Source organism: Ascaphus truei, chromosome 17 (genome assembly GCF_040206685.1).
Source record: "Ascaphus truei isolate aAscTru1 chromosome 17, aAscTru1.hap1, whole genome shotgun sequence".
Classification (NCBI taxonomy): domain Eukaryota; kingdom Metazoa; phylum Chordata; class Amphibia; order Anura; family Ascaphidae; genus Ascaphus; species Ascaphus truei.
In genome coordinates this window covers 7,549,014-7,567,415 of record NC_134499.1, presented here as the reverse complement: position 1 = coordinate 7,567,415, position 18,402 = coordinate 7,549,014, and the positions used below count along the sequence as shown (strand labels likewise).

General features: G+C 54.6%; 1 protein-coding gene across 1 annotated transcript; it reads right to left on the bottom strand.

Moving 5' to 3' along the window:
• Window positions 1–5,137: 5,137 nt before the first annotated feature.
• On the bottom strand, window positions 5,138–11,817 carry MUSTN1 (musculoskeletal, embryonic nuclear protein 1; the record flags this gene model as incomplete). Its single annotated transcript, XM_075573818.1, has 2 exons — window positions 5,138–6,071; window positions 11,676–11,817. Coding segments are annotated over 2 exons (249 nt in total), but the record flags the coding sequence as incomplete, so codon positions are not given.
• Window positions 11,818–18,402: the final 6,585 nt, after the last annotated feature.

Below are 18,402 nucleotides of genomic sequence, written 5' to 3'. Positions count from 1 at the left end.
AAACTAGAGGGGGATCGGGAGGAAACCCACACCAACTGGGATTAACACAAGGAAACCAGAGGGGGATCGGGAGGAAACCCACACCAACTGGGATCAACACAAGGAAACTAGAGGGGGATCGGGAGGAAACACACACCAACTGGGATCAACACAGAAAACTAGAGGGGGATCGGGAGGAAACACACACCAACTGGGATCAACACAAAGAAACCAAAGGAGGATCGGGAGGAAACCCACACCAACTGGGATCAACACAGGAAACTAGAGGGGGATCGGGAGGAAACCCACACCAACTGGGATCAACACAGGAAACTAGAGGGGGATCGGGAGGAAACCCACACTAACTGGGATCAACACAGGAAACTAGAGGGGGATCGGGAGGAAACACACACCAACTGGGATCAACACAAGGAAACTAGAGGGGGATCGGGAGGAATCCCACACCAACTGGGATCAACACAAGGAAACTAGAGGGGGATCGGGAGGAAACCCACACCAACTGGGATCAACACAGGAAACTAGAGGGGGATCGGGAGGAAACACACACCAACTGGGATCAACACAAGGAAACCAGAGGGGGATCGGGAGGAATCCCACACCAACTGGGATCAACACAAGGAAACTAGAGGGGGATCGGGAGGAATCCCACACCAACTGGGATCAACAGAAGGAAACCAGAGGGGATCGGGAGGAAACACACACCAACTGGGATCAACACAGGAAACTAGAAGGGGATCGGGAGGAAACCCACACCAACTGGGATCAACACAGGAAACTAGAGGGGGATCGGGAGGAAACACACACCAACTGGGATCAACACAGGAAACTAGAGGGGGATCGGGAGGAAACACACACCAACTGGGATCAACACAAGGAAACTAGAGGGGGATCGGGAGGAAACACACACCAACTGGGATCAACACAAGGAAACTAGAGGGGGATCGGGAGGAATCCCACACCAACTGGGATCAACACAAGGAAACTAGAGGGGGATCGGGAGGAAACCCACACCAACTGGGATCAACACAAGGAAACTAGAGGGGGATCGGGAGGAAACACACACCAACTGGGATCAACACAGAAAACTAGAGGGGGATCGGGAGGAAACACACACCAACTGGGATCAACACAAAGAAACCAAAGGAGGATCGGGAGGAAACCCACACCAACTGGGATCAACACAGGAAACTAGAGGGGGATCGGGAGGAAACCCACACCAACTGGGATCAACACAGGAAACTAGAGGGGGATCGGGAGGAAACCCACACTAACTGGGATCAACACAGGAAACTAGAGGGGGATCGGGAGGAAACACACACCAACTGGGATCAACACAAGGAAACTAGAGGGGGATCGGGAGGAATCCCACACCAACTGGGATCAACACAAGGAAACTAGAGGGGGATCGGGAGGAAACCCACACCAACTGGGATCAACACAGGAAACTAGAGGGGGATCGGGAGGAAACACACACCAACTGGGATCAACACAAGGAAACCAGAGGGGGATCGGGAGGAATCCCACACCAACTGGGATCAACACAAGGAAACTAGAGGGGGATCGGGAGGAATCCCACACCAACTGGGATCAACAGAAGGAAACCAGAGGGGATCGGGAGGAAACACACACCAACTGGGATCAACACAGGAAACTAGAAGGGGATCGGGAGGAAACCCACACCAACTGGGATCAACACAGGAAACTAGAGGGGGATCGGGAGGAAACACACACCAACTGGGATCAACACAGGAAACTAGAGGGGGATCGGGAGGAAACACACACCAACTGGGATCAACACAAGGAAACTAGAGGGGGATCGGGAGGAATCCCACACCAACTGGGATCAACACAAGGAAACTAGAGGGGGATCGGGAGGAATCCCACACCAACTGGGATCAACAGAAGGAAACCAGAGGGGGATCGGGAGGAAACACACACCAACTGGGATCAACACAAGGAAACCAAAGGAGGATTGGGAGGAAACCCACACCAACTGGGATCAACACAAGGAAACTAGAGGGGGATCGGGAGGAATCCCACACCAACTGGGATCAACACAGGAAACTAGAGGGGGATCGGGAGGAATCCCACACCAACTGGGATCAACAGAAGGAAACCAGAGGGGGATCGGGAGGAAACCCACACCAACTGGGATCAACACAAGGAAACCAGAGGGGGATCGGGAGGAAACACACACCAACTGGGATCAACAGAAGGAAACAAGAGGGGGATCGGGAGGAAACCCACACCAACTGAGATCAACACAAGGAAACTAGAGGGGGATCGGGAGGAAACACACACCAACTGGGATCAACACAAGGAAACTAGAGGGGGATCGGGAGGAATCCCACACCAACTGGGATCAACACAGGAAACTAGAGGGGGATCGGGAGGAAACACACACCAACTGGGATCAACACAAGGAAACTAGAGGGGGATCGGGAGGAAACACACACCAACTGGGATCAACACAAGGAAACTATAGGGGGATCGGGAGGAAACACACACCAACTGGGATCAACACAAGGAAACTAGAGGGGGATCGGGAGGAAACACACACCAACTGGGATCAACACAAGGAAACTAGAGGGGGATCGGGAGGAATCCCACACCAACTGGGATCAACAGAAGGAAACCAGAGGGGGATCGGGAGGAAACACACACCAACTGGGATCAACACAGAAAACTAGAGGGGGATCGGGAGAAAACCCACACCAACTGGGATCAACACAGGAAACTAGAGGGGGATCGGGAGGAAACACACACCAACTGGGATCAACACAGGAAACTAGAGGGGGATCGGGAGGAAACACACTCCAACTGGGATCAACACAAGGAAACTAGAGGGGGATCGGGAGGAATCCCACACCAACTGGGATCAACAGAAGGAAACCAGAGGGGGATCGGGAGGAAACACACACCAACTGGGATCAACACAAGGAAACCAAAGGAGGATTGGGAGGAAACCCACACCAACTGGGATCAACACAAGGAAACTAGAGGGGGATCGGGAGGAATCCCACACCAACTGGGATCAACACAGGAAACTAGAGGGGGATCGGGAGGAATCCCACACCAACTGGGATCAACAGAAGGAAACCAGAGGGGGATCGGGAGGAAACCCACACCAACTGGGATCAACACAAGGAAACCAGAGGGGGATCGGGAGGAAACACACACCAACTGGGATCAACAGAAGGAAACAAGAGGGGGATCGGGAGGAAACCCACACCAACTGAGATCAACACAAGGAAACTAGAGGGGGATCGGGAGGAAACACACACCAACTGGGATCAACACAAGGAAACTAGAGGGGGATCGGGAGGAATCCCACACCAACTGGGATCAACACAGGAAACTAGAGGGGGATCGGGAGGAAACACACACCAACTGGGATCAACACAAGGAAACTAGAGGGGGATCGGGAGGAAACACACACCAACTGGGATCAACACAAGGAAACTAGAGGGGGATCGGGAGGAAACACACACCAACTGGGATCAACACAAGGAAACTAGAGGGGGATCGGGAGGAATCCCACACCAACTGGGATCAACACAAGGAAACTAGAGGGGGATCGGGAGGAAACACACACCAACTGGGATCAACACAGGAAACTAGAGGGGGATCGGGAGGAAACACACACCAACTGGGATCAACACAAGGAAACTAGAGGGGGATCGGGAGGAATCCCACACCAACTGGGATCAACACAGGAAACTAGAGGGGGATCGGGAGGAATCCCACACCAACTGGGATCAACACAAGGAAACCAGAGGGGGATCGGGAGGAAACACACACCAACTGGGATCAACACAAGGAAACTTGTGGGGGATTGGGAGGAAACCCACACCAACTGGGATCAACACAAGGAAACTTGTGGGGGATCGGGAGGAAACCCACACCAACTGGGATCAACACAGGAAACTAGAGGGGGATAGATATCGATATGGGGGGGGGGGGATCATGATTGACTGATAGATCCGCTGACGGAAAGTCTGATCGTTGGATTTCTCCACTTCCGCCCCTCAGCCAAAGAGCACAGATAAATGGAATAAGTTTCATTAGTATGTGACGACCTTATTGCACCGTTATCGAATGTATCAAATGTGCAAAGTACGATATGTAACCTGCGATTGTTACTACCTCAGTGGAATGCGGTTTCCGGGAAATCATTTTCACTTCGCCATCGAAAACGCAAACCGGTGCAGAACCTGACACTGTGCAGCTGGAATTTTTTTTGGGGGGTGGGGGGGGGAGGGGATTGTGCCTGTGCTCACCTATCGGTAAATGTCCCCCCTTGTCTTGTCACGTCGGCGATATTGTCTTCCACGGCGTCTTCTATCGGCAGATGCAGGATAATATCCCCCCTCCCTCAGGGAGAAGCAGGAATGTGCGTCGCACTTGGAATCCTGCTCCCAACCCGAGTAAGTGGCCGGATAATGGAGGAGGGACCGCAGGAAACCCCCACGGGATCTGTATTAATCTAACCCAATGCTTAGGGGTGGGAAAAAGGGAGAAGGAGAGAGGGGAAGAGAGGAAGGGAGGAGAGAAGGGGGGAGAAAGGGAGGAAGGAAAGGGAGAGAGAGGAGGGAAAGGGAGAAGGAGAGAAGGGAAGAGAGAAAGGGAGAAGGGTGGGGGGGGAAGGGAGAGTGAGGAGGAAGGAGAGAAAGGGAGAAGGAGGGAGGGGAAGAGAGAAAGGGAGGAGAGAGGGGAAGAGAGAAAGGGAGGAGAGAGGGGGAAGAAAGGGAGAGGGGGAAAGAAAGGGAGAGGGGGGAAAGAAAGGGAGAGGGGGGAAAGAAAGGGAGAAGGGGGAAAGAAAGGGAAAGGGGGGAAAGAAAGGGAGAGGGGGGAAAGAAAGGGAGAGGGGGGGAAAGAAAGGGAGAGGGGGGGAAAGAAAGGGAGAGGGGGGGAAAGAAAGGGAGAGGCGGGAAAGAAAGGGAGAGGGGGGAAAGAAAGGGAGAGGGGGGGGAAGAAAGGGAGAGGGGGGGAAAGAAAGGGAGAGGGGGGAAAGAAAGGGAGAGGCGGGAAAGAAAGGGAGACCCTTTGGCCAGCTCTGGGATATGCGGCCCAATGTCCCCATCCCCCCGTATACATCACGACACAGTAATTATCAGGACCAAAACTGCACAGAAAGTGGATTTTTACTGGTTTATTGGTAAAATAAAAAATAAAAAAAACACAGCAAGAATAAGCAATTATTATAAGAACACAAGCGACAAAGAGCGGTGATCTATTTTAACCCATTCACTGCTAGAACGGCGTTGCATTGTAACAAGATGGGACCTTTTAAATCCCCCAGAATACGATGGAAGTTTAACTCATATTTCAGGATTTTTGCAAATCCTGCTTTATTTGTGTGTTAAAAATCATGGTGTTCTTAATCTCCAGTCACTGAGGTTACCATGGTAACCCTTTACACGGGCTCCATTTTAACCTCCCGGGTACTTAACATTTCAAAACCTTCTAATCTCCTGAACGTCGCAAACTGGACCATCGCAAACCGCCTGATTCTGAGTCCGAGTCACTTTGCCCCAATGCATCAAGACGCTTTGCTTCAAACCTTGCCCAGCGGTTACAGGAGCGACTCCATGTAATATTACAATAAGATGGATCCCCATTCGCACCCGTAACTGGGGCCGTTCTGCTCTCTCAATTTTATACCTTCCTCGGCTTCGAGATCGGAGCCAAGCGTACGGGACCCGATGGATGAGCCCTATACAGCTGACGCCCCCTCCGAATTTGGACGCGGGTCCTTGATGTTCAATGCAACTTGAGGCAAAGCCAGCCCTCTGGCAGTGAACGGGTTACAAGGCAACACAAAGGAGTAGGCCTTTCCTACAATGGCACATGAAGGCCAGGACATAGTCTGTAAGACATGTTTGCCTGTTGCCCTCTGCAGAATGGATGGACGCCCACCATTCATGAAGGGGACGTGAGGCTCTTCTAAAGGTTGTCCACAAATTAGCCAAACACGCTCTTGGCAGGCCCTTCCTTGGGCTTCTCGAAGGCGGTTTCCCCTCCCGTCCGGTTCTGGCTGAATACCGAAGGAGCCGTCGATCCGGACTTCTCTGCAAATGAAGCAGAAGGAAAAGAAAGTATTTAATATCTTCCCATTACCTGCTGGTGAGATGGCGTTCCTCTGATGTGAGGGGCTCAGCGACTGTACAAGTTATTATGTATTTAATGGCATTATGGAATCGTGGTATTAGGAGGATGACTACAATTTAATTCACCAACCCAAAATGTTATTTCTATTAATACTAGAATAAAAACCCATCAATGTCTTTTGACTTTGTTTTTCCCCCACCTCTCTCTCCCCACCTTCTCTCTACCTTCCCCCACCTTCTCCCTATCCCACGCTCCTCTCTACCTTCCCACACCTTCTCTCTCTCCCACGCTCCTCTCTACCTTCCCCACCTCTCTATCCCACGCTCCTCTCTACCTTCCCCCACCTTCTCTCTATCCCACGCTCCTCTCTACCTTCCCCCACCTTCTCTCTATCCCACGCTCCTCTCTACCTTCCCACACCTTCTCTCTCTCCCACGCTCCTCTCTACCTTCCCTCACCTTCTCTCTATCCCACGCTCCTCTCTACCTTCCCCCACAGTCTCTCTCTCCCACGCTCCTCTCTACCTTCCCCCACCTTCTCTCTATCCCACGCTCCTCTCTACCTTCCCCACCTCTCTATCCCACGCTCCTCTCTACCTTCCCCCACCTTCTCTCTCTCCCACACTCCTCTCTACCTTCCCCCACCTTCTCTCTATCCCACGCTCCTCTCTACCTTCCCCCACCTTCTCTCTCTCCCACGCTCCTCTCTACCTTCCCCCACCTTCTCTCTATCCCACGCTCCTCTCTACCTTCCCCCACCTTCTCTCTCTCCCACGCTCCTCTCTACCTTCCCCCACCTTCTCTCTATCCCACGCTCCTCTCTACCTTCCCACACAGTCTCTCTCTCCCACGCTCCTCTCTACCTTCCCCCACAGTCTCTCTCTCCCACGCTCCTCTCTACCTACCCCCACCTTCTCTCTATCCCACGCTCCTCTCTACCTTCCCCCACCTTCTCTCTATCCCACGCTCCTCTCTACCTTCCCCCATCTTCTCTCTATCCCACGCTCCTCTCTACCTTCCCCCACCTTCTCTCTATCCCACGCTCCTCTCTACCTTCCCCCACCTTCTCTCTATCCCACGCTCCTCTCTACCTTCCCCCACCTTCTCTCTACCTTCCCCCACCTTCTCTCTACCTTCCCCCACCTTCTCTCTATCCCACGCTCCTCTCTACCTTCCCCCACCTTCTCTCTCTCCCACGCTCCTCTCTACCTTCCCCCACCTTCTCTCTATCCCACGCTCCGCTCTACCTTCCCCCACCTTCTCTCTATCCCACGCTCCGTTCTACCTTCCCTCACAGTCTCTCTCCCACACTCCTCTCTACCTTCCCCCACCTTCTCTCTCTCCCACGCTCCTCTCTACCTTCCCCCACCTTCTCTCTATCCCACGCTCCTCTCTACCTTCCCCCACCTTCTCTCTCTCCCACGCTCCTCTCTACCTTCCCTCACCTTCTCTCTATCCCACGCTCCTCTCTACCTTCCCCCACAGTCTCTCCCACGCTCCTCTCTACCTTCCCCCACCTTCTCTCTATCCCACGCTCCTCTCTACCTTCCCCCACAGTCTCTCTCTCCCACGCTCCTCTCTACCTTCCCCCACAGTCTCTCCCATGCTCCTCTCTACCTTCCCCCACAGTCTCTCTCTCCCACGCTCCTCTCTACCTACCCCCACCTTCTCTCTCTCCCACGCTCCTCTCTACCTTCCCCCACCATCTCTCTATCCCACGCTCCTCTCTACCTTCCCACACCTTCTCTCTCTCCCACGCTCCTCTCTACTTTCCCCCACCTTCTCTCTATCCACGCTCCTCTCTACTTTCCCCCACCTTCTCTCTCTCCCACGCTCCTCTCTACCTTCCCCCACCTTCTCTCTCTCCCACGCTCCTCTCTCCTTTCCCCCACCTTCTCTCTATCCCACGCTCCTCTCTACCTTCCCCCACCTTCTCTCTCTCCCACGCTCCTCTCTACTTTCCCCCACCTTCTCTCTATCCCACGCTCCTCTCTACCTTCCCCACCTTCTCTCTATCCCACGCTCCTCTCTACCTTCCCACACCTTCTCTCTCCCCACCTTCTCTCTACTTTCCCCCACAGTCTCTCTCTCCCACGCTCCTCTCTACCTTCCCCCACCTTCTCTCTCTCCCACGCTCCTCTCTACCTTCCCCCACCATCTCTCTATCCCACGCTCCTCTCTACCTTCCCACACCTTCTCTCTCTCCCACGCTCCTCTCTACTTTCCCCCACCTTCTCTCTATCCCACGCTCCTCTCTACTTTCCCCCACCTTCTCTCTCTCCCACGCTCCTCTCTACCTTCCCCCACCTTCTCTCTCTCCCACGCTCCTCTCTACTTTCCCCCACCTTCTCTCTATCCCACGCTCCTCTCTACCTTCCCCCACCTTCTCTCTATCCCACGCTCCTCTCTACTTTCCCCCACCTTCTCTCTATCCCACGCTCCTCTCTACCTTCCCCACCTTCTCTCTCCCCACCTTCTCTCTACTTTCCCCCACAGTCTCTCTCTCCCACGCTCCTCTCTACCTTCCCCCACAGTCTCTCTCTCCCACGCTCCTCTCTACCTTCCCCCACAGTCTCTCTCTCTCCCACGCTCCTCTCTACCTTCCCCCACAGTCTCTCTCTCCCACGCTCCTCTCTACCTTCCCCCACCTTCTCTCTATCCCACGCTCCTCTCTACCTTCCCCCACCTTCTCTCTCTCCCACGCTCCTCTCTACCTTCCCCCACCTTCTCTCTATCCCACGCTCCTCTCTACCTTCCCCCACCATCTCTCTATCCCACGCTCCTCTCTACCTTCCTCCACCTTCTCTCTATCCCACGCTCCTCTCTACCTTCCCCCACAGTCTCTCTCTCCCACGCTCCTCTCTACCTTCCCCCACAGTCTCTCTCTCTCCCACGCTCCTCTCTACCTTCCCCCACAGTCTCTCTCTCCCACGCTCCTCTCTACCTTCCCCCACAGTCTCTCTCTCCCACGCTCCTCTCTACCTTCCCCCACAGTCTCTCTCTCCCACGCTCCTCTCTACCTTCCCCCACAGTCTCTCTCTCCCACGCTCCTCTCTACCTTCCCCCACCTTCTCTCTATCCCACGCTCCTCTCTACCTTCCCCCACCTTCTCTCTCTCCCACGCTCCTCTCTACCTTCCCCCACCTTCTCTATCCCACGCTCCTCTCTACCTTCCCCCACCATCTCTCTATCCCACGCTCCTCTCTACCTTCCCCCACCTTCTCTCTCTCCCACGCTCCTCTCTACCTTCCCCCACCTTCTCTATCCCACGCTCCTCTCTACCTTCCCCCACCATCTCTCTATCCCACGCTCCTCTCTACCTTCCCCCACCTTCTCTCTATCCCACGCTCCTCTCTACCTTCCCCCACCTTCTCTCTACCTTCCCCCACCTTCTCTCTATCCCACGCTCCGCTCTACCTTCCCTCACAGTCTCTCTCTCCCACGCTCCTCTCTACCTTCCCCCACCTTCTCTCTATCCCACGCTCCTCTCTACCTTCCCCACCTTCTCTCTATCCCACGCTCCTCTCTACCTTCCCACACCTTCTCTATCCCACGCTCCTCTCTACCTTCCCCCACCTTCTCTCTATCCCACGCTCCTCTCTACCTTCCCCCACCTTCTCTCTACCTTCCCCCACCTTCTCTCTATCCCACGCTCCTCTCTACCTTCCCCCACCTTCTCTCTACCTTCCCCCACCTTCTCTCTATCCGACGCTCCTCTCTACCTTCCCCCAGTCTCTCTCTCCCACGCTCCTCTCTACCTTCCCCCACCTTCTCTCTATCCCACGCTCCTCTCTACCTTCCCCACCTTCTCTCTATCCCACGCTCCTCTCTACCTTCCCCCACCATCTCTCTCTCCCACGCTCCTCTCTACCTTCCCCCACCTTCTCTATCCCACGCTCCTCTCTACCTTCCCCCACCTTCTCTCTCTCCCACGCTCCTCTCTACCTTCCCCCACAGCCTCTCTATCCCACGCTCCTCTCTACCTTCCCCCACCTTCTCTATCCCACGCTCCTCTCTACCTTCCCCCACCTTCTCTCTATCCCACGCTCCTCTCTACCTTCCCCCACCTTCTCTCTCTCCCACGCTCCTCTCTACCTTCCCCCACAGCCTCTCTATCCCACGCTCCTCTCTACCTTCCCCCACAGCCTCTCTATCCCACGCTCCTCTCTACCTTCCCCCACCTTCTCTATCCCACGCTCCTCTCTACCTTCCCCCACCTTCTCTCTATCCCACGCTCCTCTCTACCTTCCCCCACCTTCTCTCTCTCCCACGCTTCTCTCTACCTTCCCCCACAGCCTCTCTATCCCACGCTCCTCTCTACCTTCCCCACCTTCTCTCTACCTTCCCCCACAGCCTCTCTATCCCAGCCTCATCTCTTTCCTTTAATACCTCACTATGTCCTGAATTCTTTCCGCCTCTCTCTCCTTCTCCAGCATTCTTCTCATGTGTCAACTGACTTCTCTTTGATTCTGTGTCTGCTTTCTGTCTAAACCTTATAGCTATCTGACTCTCCTTATCTGCCACCAGGCTATGTGCATTATGCACTGATGAGCTCACGCCAGATGCCTGCAGACATGCAAGACCCACTGGCTGTTATGTATAGATTAGATGCATAGCCTTGCTTTAAAAATAACCATTCACGTTCCGTTAACATACATTTAACAGCAGTCATTCATAAACTTGTTTTTGAGTCTGTCGCTCTCTAAATTGGACAGCACCACTATTTTTACATGGCCCTTTAAAAAGTGTGAAGCTCCAACCATGTAAATCTGATTTAAACATATACATCACTCTAATTACAGGGGGGCGGTATGAAGGATACCTAGGCAAAAGAGCTTACAATCTAAGTATTATACACTGCATGTGGCTAGAGTAACAAAGTACCTCCCTTATGCTCTGCCATGTCATGTGTCCCTGAGCGTTCCTTATTGCTACGGCAGAGACACTGCGAATCTGGGCCCCGGCCATCACCAATGACATGAGTGGCTACACCATACATCAATCACAGAGATCGTCTACCTGGATATGAGACGTACGGGCTTATTTCAGGCCGATACATTTTAGCTGAGAGAAGTGAGAGTTTCCATTGCCAAGTAGTGTACACACACGCTTTTCCAGTCTCTGTTGGTTTTGCTCTATCCTACGTCTCACCTCCAGATGTCTGAGACTCTTCAGGCTCTGGGAAGCTCCTGTAGAAAGAGTTCTCATGGTCGGTCCAGTACACTATCGCAGCCCGGTATAGGGCCTTTGACAGGTCGTGGCATGCACAGGTTGGTCCATTACAATGTATCACAGCTTGACATGACCCTTGGCAGGTGGTGGAAGACTTTGGTCTCTGCACATGTTGGCTTATTACAATATATCAAGGCCTGACAATTGGGGGAATGATCTGGTCTGTGCATGCATGTGTTGCTCCATTACAACGTATAACAGCCCAACATATGACCCTCAAGTGGTGGATCTGCCTGGTCTCACTGCGTATTGGTTGCTTACAATGTATCAAGGTCTGACGTGACCCATAATAGGTGGTGGACCGCTCTGATCTCTGCATGGGTTGGTACTTACCACAGTCGCTCATCACCTGGTAAGTCTTTGACTTGATGGGGGTTTGGGCGCTCAGTTTATTTCTTGCACCTTTCAGGTCTTCCTCCTTCATCGCCGGCCTCTTCTTCTTCACAGGGGCGTCCTGGAGAGAGAGCCAACAAACTCAGAGCCTGTACAACATTATTCCCACCCCAGAGAGTGACCGACACGTTCCCACCCCAGGCAGCGACCGTTCCCAACTCAGGGACCGACCGTTCCCAACCCAGGGAGCGACCGTTCCCACCCCAGGGAGCGACCGTTCCCAACCCAGGGAGTGACCGTTCCCACCCCAGAGAGCGACTGACATGTTCCCACCCCAGGGAGCGACCGTTCCCACCCCAAAGAGTGACCGATCCCACCCCAGAGAGCGACCAACGTGTTCCCACCCCAGAGAGCGACCGACGCGTTCCCACCCCAGAGAGCGACCGACACGTTCCCACCCCAGAGAGCGCCCAACACATTTCCACCCCAGAGAGCGCCCAACACATTTCCACCCCAGAGAGTGCCCAACACATTTCCACCCCAGAGAGCGACCGACACGTTCCCACCCCAGAGAGCGCCCAACACATTTCCACCCCAGAGAGCGCCCAACACATTTCCACCCCAGAGAGCGCCCAACACATTTCCACTCCAGAGAGCGCCCAACACATTTCCACTCCAGAGAGCGACCGACACATTCCCACCCCAGAGAGCGACCGACACGTTCCCACCCCAGGGAGCGACCGTTCCCACCCCAGAGAGCGACCAACACGTTCCCAACCCAGAGAGCTACCGTTCCCACCCCAGGGAGCGACCGTTCCAAACCCAAAGAGTGACCGTTCCCACCCCAGAGAGCAACCGACACGTTCCCACCCCAGAGAGCGACCGTTCCCAACCCAGAGAGCGACCGTTCCCACCCCAGAGAGCAACCGACACGTTCCCACCCCAGAGAGCGACCGTTCCCAACCCAGAGAGCGACCGTTCCCACCCCAGAGAGCGACCGTTCCCACCCCAGAGAGCGACCATTCCTACCCTAGAGAGCGACCGACACGTTCCCACCCCAGAGAGCGACCGACGCGTCCCCACCCCAGAGAGCAACAGGCATGTTCCCACCCCAGAGAGCGACCGACGCGTTCTCATCCCAGAGAGCGACCGACGCGTTCCCATCAATACTTCATTAAAAATAAAATAAAGAATGTCGCTCCCAGCTATCCACCCGTTCCTCGTCATCCCTCCTCTTTTCACCACTGATAACGGGAAAAACAAGGTTTATTGTGTGTCTCAGAATATCTCACTGCCATGTGCCTGTATTTTGCATCGAATTGTCATACTATGCTGTGAATGTTATATCATGGTCTACATGTAAGTGCTTCAAAAGACACCAATAAAGATCAAATATTTAATAAAAAAATAAAAAAAAGAGAGTTTAGGGGGTGCTGGATTTAAGGGGGGGCTCAATTTCAGCGGTTCAGGGGGTTTGCCGTGTTTATATTTTTCATTACAATGTATATGTAAAGTAGTTATATTAAGAGAAGAGGGAGAGAGAGATCAGAGAGAGAGAGAGGAGAGGGAGAGCAGAGAGAGAGGGAGAGCAGAGAGAGAGGGAGAGCAGAGAGAGAGGGAGAGCAGAGAGAGAGGGAGAGCAGAGAGAGAGGGAGAGCAGAGAGAGGGAGAGCAGAGAGGAGAGGGAGAGCAGAGAGAGAGCAGAGAGAGAGGGAGAGCAGAGAGAGAGTGAGGGAGAGGAGAGGGAGAGCAGAGAGAGACGGAGAGCAGAGAGAGACGGAGAGCAGAGAGAGACGGAGAGCAGAGAGAGACGGAGAGCAGAGAGAGACGGAGAGCAGAGAGAGAGGGAGAGAGTGAGGGAGAGGAGAGGGAGAGCAGAGAGAGAGGTAGAGAGAGGAGAGGGAGAGCAGAGAGAGAGGTAGAGAGAGGAGAGGGAGAGCAGAGAGAGACGAAAAGCAGAGAGAGACGGAGAGCAGAGAGAGAGGGAGAGAGTGAGGGAGAGCAGAGAGAGAGGTAGAGAGAAGAGAGGGAGAGCAGAGAGAGACGGAGAGCAGAGAGAGACGGAGAGCAGAGAGAGTGAAAAACGGAGCAGAGATAGAGAGCAGAAAGAGAGAGAGAGAGCATGGAAACAGAGAGAAGAAAGAGAGCAGAGAGAGAGCGCGCAAAGTGAGAGAGCAGAGAGTTGAAAAGAAAGTGCACAGAGAGCGCAAAGAAAGTGGCGCGAGAGAGCAGAAAGAAAGGAGAAAAAAAAAAGAGAGTAGAGCGAAAGAGAAAGCGGTGAGAAAGCGGTGAGAAAGCGGTGCAGAAAGCGGTGCAGAAAGCGTTGCAGAAAGCGTTGCAGAAAGCGTTGCAGAAAGCGGTGCAGAAAGCGGTGAGAAAGCGGTGCAGAAAGCGGTGAGAAAGCGTTGCAGAAAGCGTTGCAGAAAGCGTTGCAGAAAGCGGTGCAGAAAGCGGTGAGAAAGCGGTGCAGAAAGCGTTGCAGAAAGCGTTGCAGAAAGCGTTGCAGAAAGCGGTGCAGAAAGCGGTGAGAAAGCGGTGCAGAAAGCGGTGCAGAAAGCGGTGAGAAAGCGTTGCAGAAAGCGGTGAGAAAGCGGTGCAGAAAGCGGTGCAGAAAGCGTTGCAGAAAGCGTTGCAGAAAGCGTTGCAGAAAGCGTTGCAGAAAGCGTTGCAGAAAGCGTTGCAGAAAGCGGTGCAGAAAGCGGTGAGAAAGCGGTGCAGAAAGCGGTGAGAAAGCGTTGCAGAAAGCGGTGAGAAAGCGTTGCAGAAAGCGTTGCAGAAAGCGGTGCAGAAAGCGGTGAGAAAGCGGTGCAGAAAGCGTTGCAGAAAGCGGTGCAGAAAGCGGTGCAGAAAGCGGTGAGAAAGCGGTGCAGAAAGCGGTGAGAAAGCGTTGCAGAAAGCGGTGAGAAAGCGGTGAGAAAGCGGTGCAGAAAGCGTTGCAGAAAGCGGTGCAGAAAGCGGTGCAGAAAGCGGTGAGAAAGCGGTGCAGAAAGCGGTGAGAAAGCGTTGCAGAAAGCGGTGAGAAAGCGTTGCAGAAAGCGTTGCAGAAAGCGGTGCAGAAAGCGGTGAGAAAGCGGTGCAGAAAGCGTTGCAGAAAGCGGTGCAGCATTGCACCCTCTGCTCCAGGACAGCACTGCGCAGAATATTCTGCACTGACAGTCACACTGGCTTATGTTCGGATGAATTCCTTGTAATATAACACCTTATTTTGCCTTGCTAGTGTATGCAGTGCTGCACACAGCAGGAAACCGCAGGCGCTCCTAATCCCTAACCCAAAGAGCTTACAGTCAGGTGTATTACTGGGAGATAAAGCGCCTGCAAACTGCAACAAAAAGACGTATATTCCCTGTGCGATAGGGTCAGATATTTGGGGAAATGCCCGCCTTAACCCCCTGAGTGCTGGCACTGATCTGCCTCCAACACCCAAGAGGTTAACAAATGACCCCGTTGCCAAATATAACCCATTTCCTCTCTGGGAGAAACATCAGGACAGGCTGCAGTCCCAGGGGCCAGTAACTGAGAGGACAGGACAGGCTGCAGTCCCAGGGGCCAGTAACTGAGACAGGACAGGCTGCAGTTCCAGGGGCCGGTGACGGACAGGACAGGCTGCAGTTCCAGGGGCCGGTGACTGGGAGACAGGACAGGCTGCAGTTCCAGGGGCCAGTAACAGACAGGACAGGCTGCAGTTCCAGGGGCCGGTGACGGACAGGACAGGCTGCAGTTCCAGGGGCCGGTGACGGACAGGACAGGCTGCAGTTCCAGGGGCCGGTGACTGGGAGACAGGACAGGCTGCAGTTCCAGGGGCCAGTAACAGACAGGACAGGCTGCAGTTCCAGGGGCCGGTGACGGACAGGACAGGCTGCAGTTCCAGGGGCCGGTGACGGACAGGACAGGCTGCAGTTCCAGGGGCCGGTGACGGACAGGACAGGCTGCAGTTCCAGGGGCCGGTGACGGACAGGACAGGCTGCAGTTCCAGGGGCCAGTGACGGACAGGACAGGCTGCAGTTCCAGGGGCCGGTGACAGACAGGCTGCAGTTCCAGGGGCCGGTGACGGACAGGACAGGCTGCAGTTCCAGGGGCCGGTGACGGACAGGACAGGCTGCAGTTCCAGGGGCCGGTGACGGACAGGGCTTACATCACGTGCTAATTCAGGCACACGCAGGCACAGAGGTCACCTTGAGACAGCCGCTCGTTACCACAACAAACAGATTTTGTACGCATGTATCATCTGATTTATACAGCTCCAACAGTGTACGCAGCGCTGTACTACTTTACAATACAGGGAGTACGAGAGAATACTGATCCGATCCAGAGGAGGGAGGTCGTGTCCCAACATCATCTTCTTATATAAGGGCCCAATAGTGAGGCCCATTCACATCCCATCAAGTCATTCTTTCTGTGCAGGTTTTGGGGTGAGGTTCATTTGGGGGCGATAAGCCAACAAGGTTTGGTTTCCATGCCGAAGGGTTACGTTTAAAGGGTGGGAGACAGGCCCCAGATGCCATCAAATGGTTTACTTCTACCCCACAAGAACACGCCGCCCCCGATTACGTTTTGTGTTGGGAAGAGGGAGAGAGGGAGGGGGCAGGGTGAGAGGAGAGAAGATGAGAGGAAAAAAAGGGGGGGGGAGAGGGGGGAGAGTGAGAGGAAGAGAAGGGGAGGAGTGAGAGGAAGAGAGGGGAGAGAGTGAGCGGAAGAGAGGGGGGGCGAGGAAGAGAGGGGGGGCGAGAAAGAGAGGGGGGGCGAGAAAGAGAGGGGGGGCGAGGAAGAGAGGGGGGGCGAGGAAGAGAGGGGGGGCGAGGAAGAGAGGGGGGGGGCGAGGAAGAGAGGGGGGGGGTGAGGAAGAGAGGGGGGGCGAGAAAGAGAGGGGGGGCGAGAAAGAGAGGGGGGGCGAGAAAGAGAGGGGGGGCGAGAAAGAGAGGGGGGCGAGAAAGAGGGGGGGCGAGGAAGAGAGGGGGGGGGCGAGGAAGAGAGGGGGGGGCGAGGAAGAGAGGGGGGGGGCGAGGAAGAGAGGGGGGGGCGAGGAAGAGAGGGGGGGCGAGGAAGAGAGGGGGGGCGAGAAAGAGAGGGGGGCGAGAAAGAGGGGGGGCAAGAAAGAGGGGGGGCGAGAAAGAGGGGGGGCGAGAAAGAGAGGGGGGCGAGGAAGAGAGGGGGGGCGAGGAAGAGAGGGGGGGCGAGGAAGAGAGGGGGGGCGAGGAAGAGAGGGGGGGCGAGAAAGAGAGGGGCGGCGAGGAAGAGAGGGGGGGGTGAGAAAGAGAGGGGGCGAGGAAGAGAGGGGGGCGAGGAAGAGAGGGGGGGGTGAGAAAGAGAGGGGGCGAGGAAGAGAGGGGGGCGAGGAAGAGAGGGGGGGCGAGGAAGAGAGGGGGGGCGAGGAAGAGAGGGAGGGCGAGGAAGAGAGGGGCGGCGAGGAAGAGAGGTGGAGGAGGAGAAGAGAGGGAGGAGAAGAGAGGGAGGAGGATAAGAGAGGGAGGAGAAGAGAGGGAGGAGAAAGAGAGGGAGGAGAAGAGAGGGAGGAGAAGAGGGGAGATAGAGATAGAGAGGGGGATAAAGAAAGAGAGAAGAGAGGGGGTAGAGGAGAGAGGGGGTGTTAGAGGGGAAGGGATGGGGGAGAGAAAGAAAGAGGATTGGGGAGGACAAAACTGAAAATGGGGAGAAAGTAAAACTGTCTAATCATAAAAACAGGAGTGGAACTCCCGGCCTGCGCTCTGTCACTGAAAGAGTTAATCCAAAGTCTGATACTCGTTGCTTTGTCTGTGTATTCGCCCAGCCTGCCGGCATTGAACAGGTTAAACTGAGAAAAGTCACTACCCGTAATCCGGAAAATATTTTCCATCGTAAACAGCGACATCACAGCGTCACTATGTCACAGCGTCACTATGTCACAGCGTCACTACGTCACAGCGTCACTATGTCACAGCGTCACTACGTCACAGCGTCACTACGTCACAGCGTCACTATGTCACAGCGTCACTACGTCACAGCGTCACTATGTCACAGCGTCACTATGTCACAGCGTCACTATGTCACAGCATCACTGTCACAGCGTCACTATGTCACTGTCACAGCGTCACTATGTCACTGTCACAGCGTCACTACGTCACAGCGTCACTGTCACAGCGTCACTACATCACTGCGTCACTACGTCACTATGTCACAGCGTCACTACGTCATAGCGTCACTGTCACAGCGTCACTACATCACTGCGTCACTACGTCACTATGTCACAGCGTCACTACGTCATAGCGTCACTGTCACAGCGTCACTACATCACTGCGTCACTGTCACAGCGTCACTATGTCACAGCGTCACTACATCACTGCGTCACTACGTCACTATGTCACAGCGTCACTACGTCATAGCGTTACTGTCACAGCGTCACTACATCACTGCGTCACTGTCACAGCGTCACTACGTCACAGCGTCACTACGTCACTATGTCACAGTTGTGTGTGTATAATTATATATATATATTTTACGTTTTGGTCTCTAGCCTCACATTATGTGACGCCAACGTATTCTGCAGCACAGTAGAAATAAAATATAATTTTGGGGGCGGAAGAACCAAGCTCCCCCTCTCTCCGGCGTTGCCCCCTGGCGCTCCCCCTCTCTCCGGCGTGCCCCCTGGCGCTCCCTCTCTCCGGCGTTGCCCCTGGCGCTCCCCCTCTCTCCGGCGTTGCACTCTGGCACTCCCCCCACTCTCTGGTGCTGCCTGCTGGTTCTCCCCCCTCTC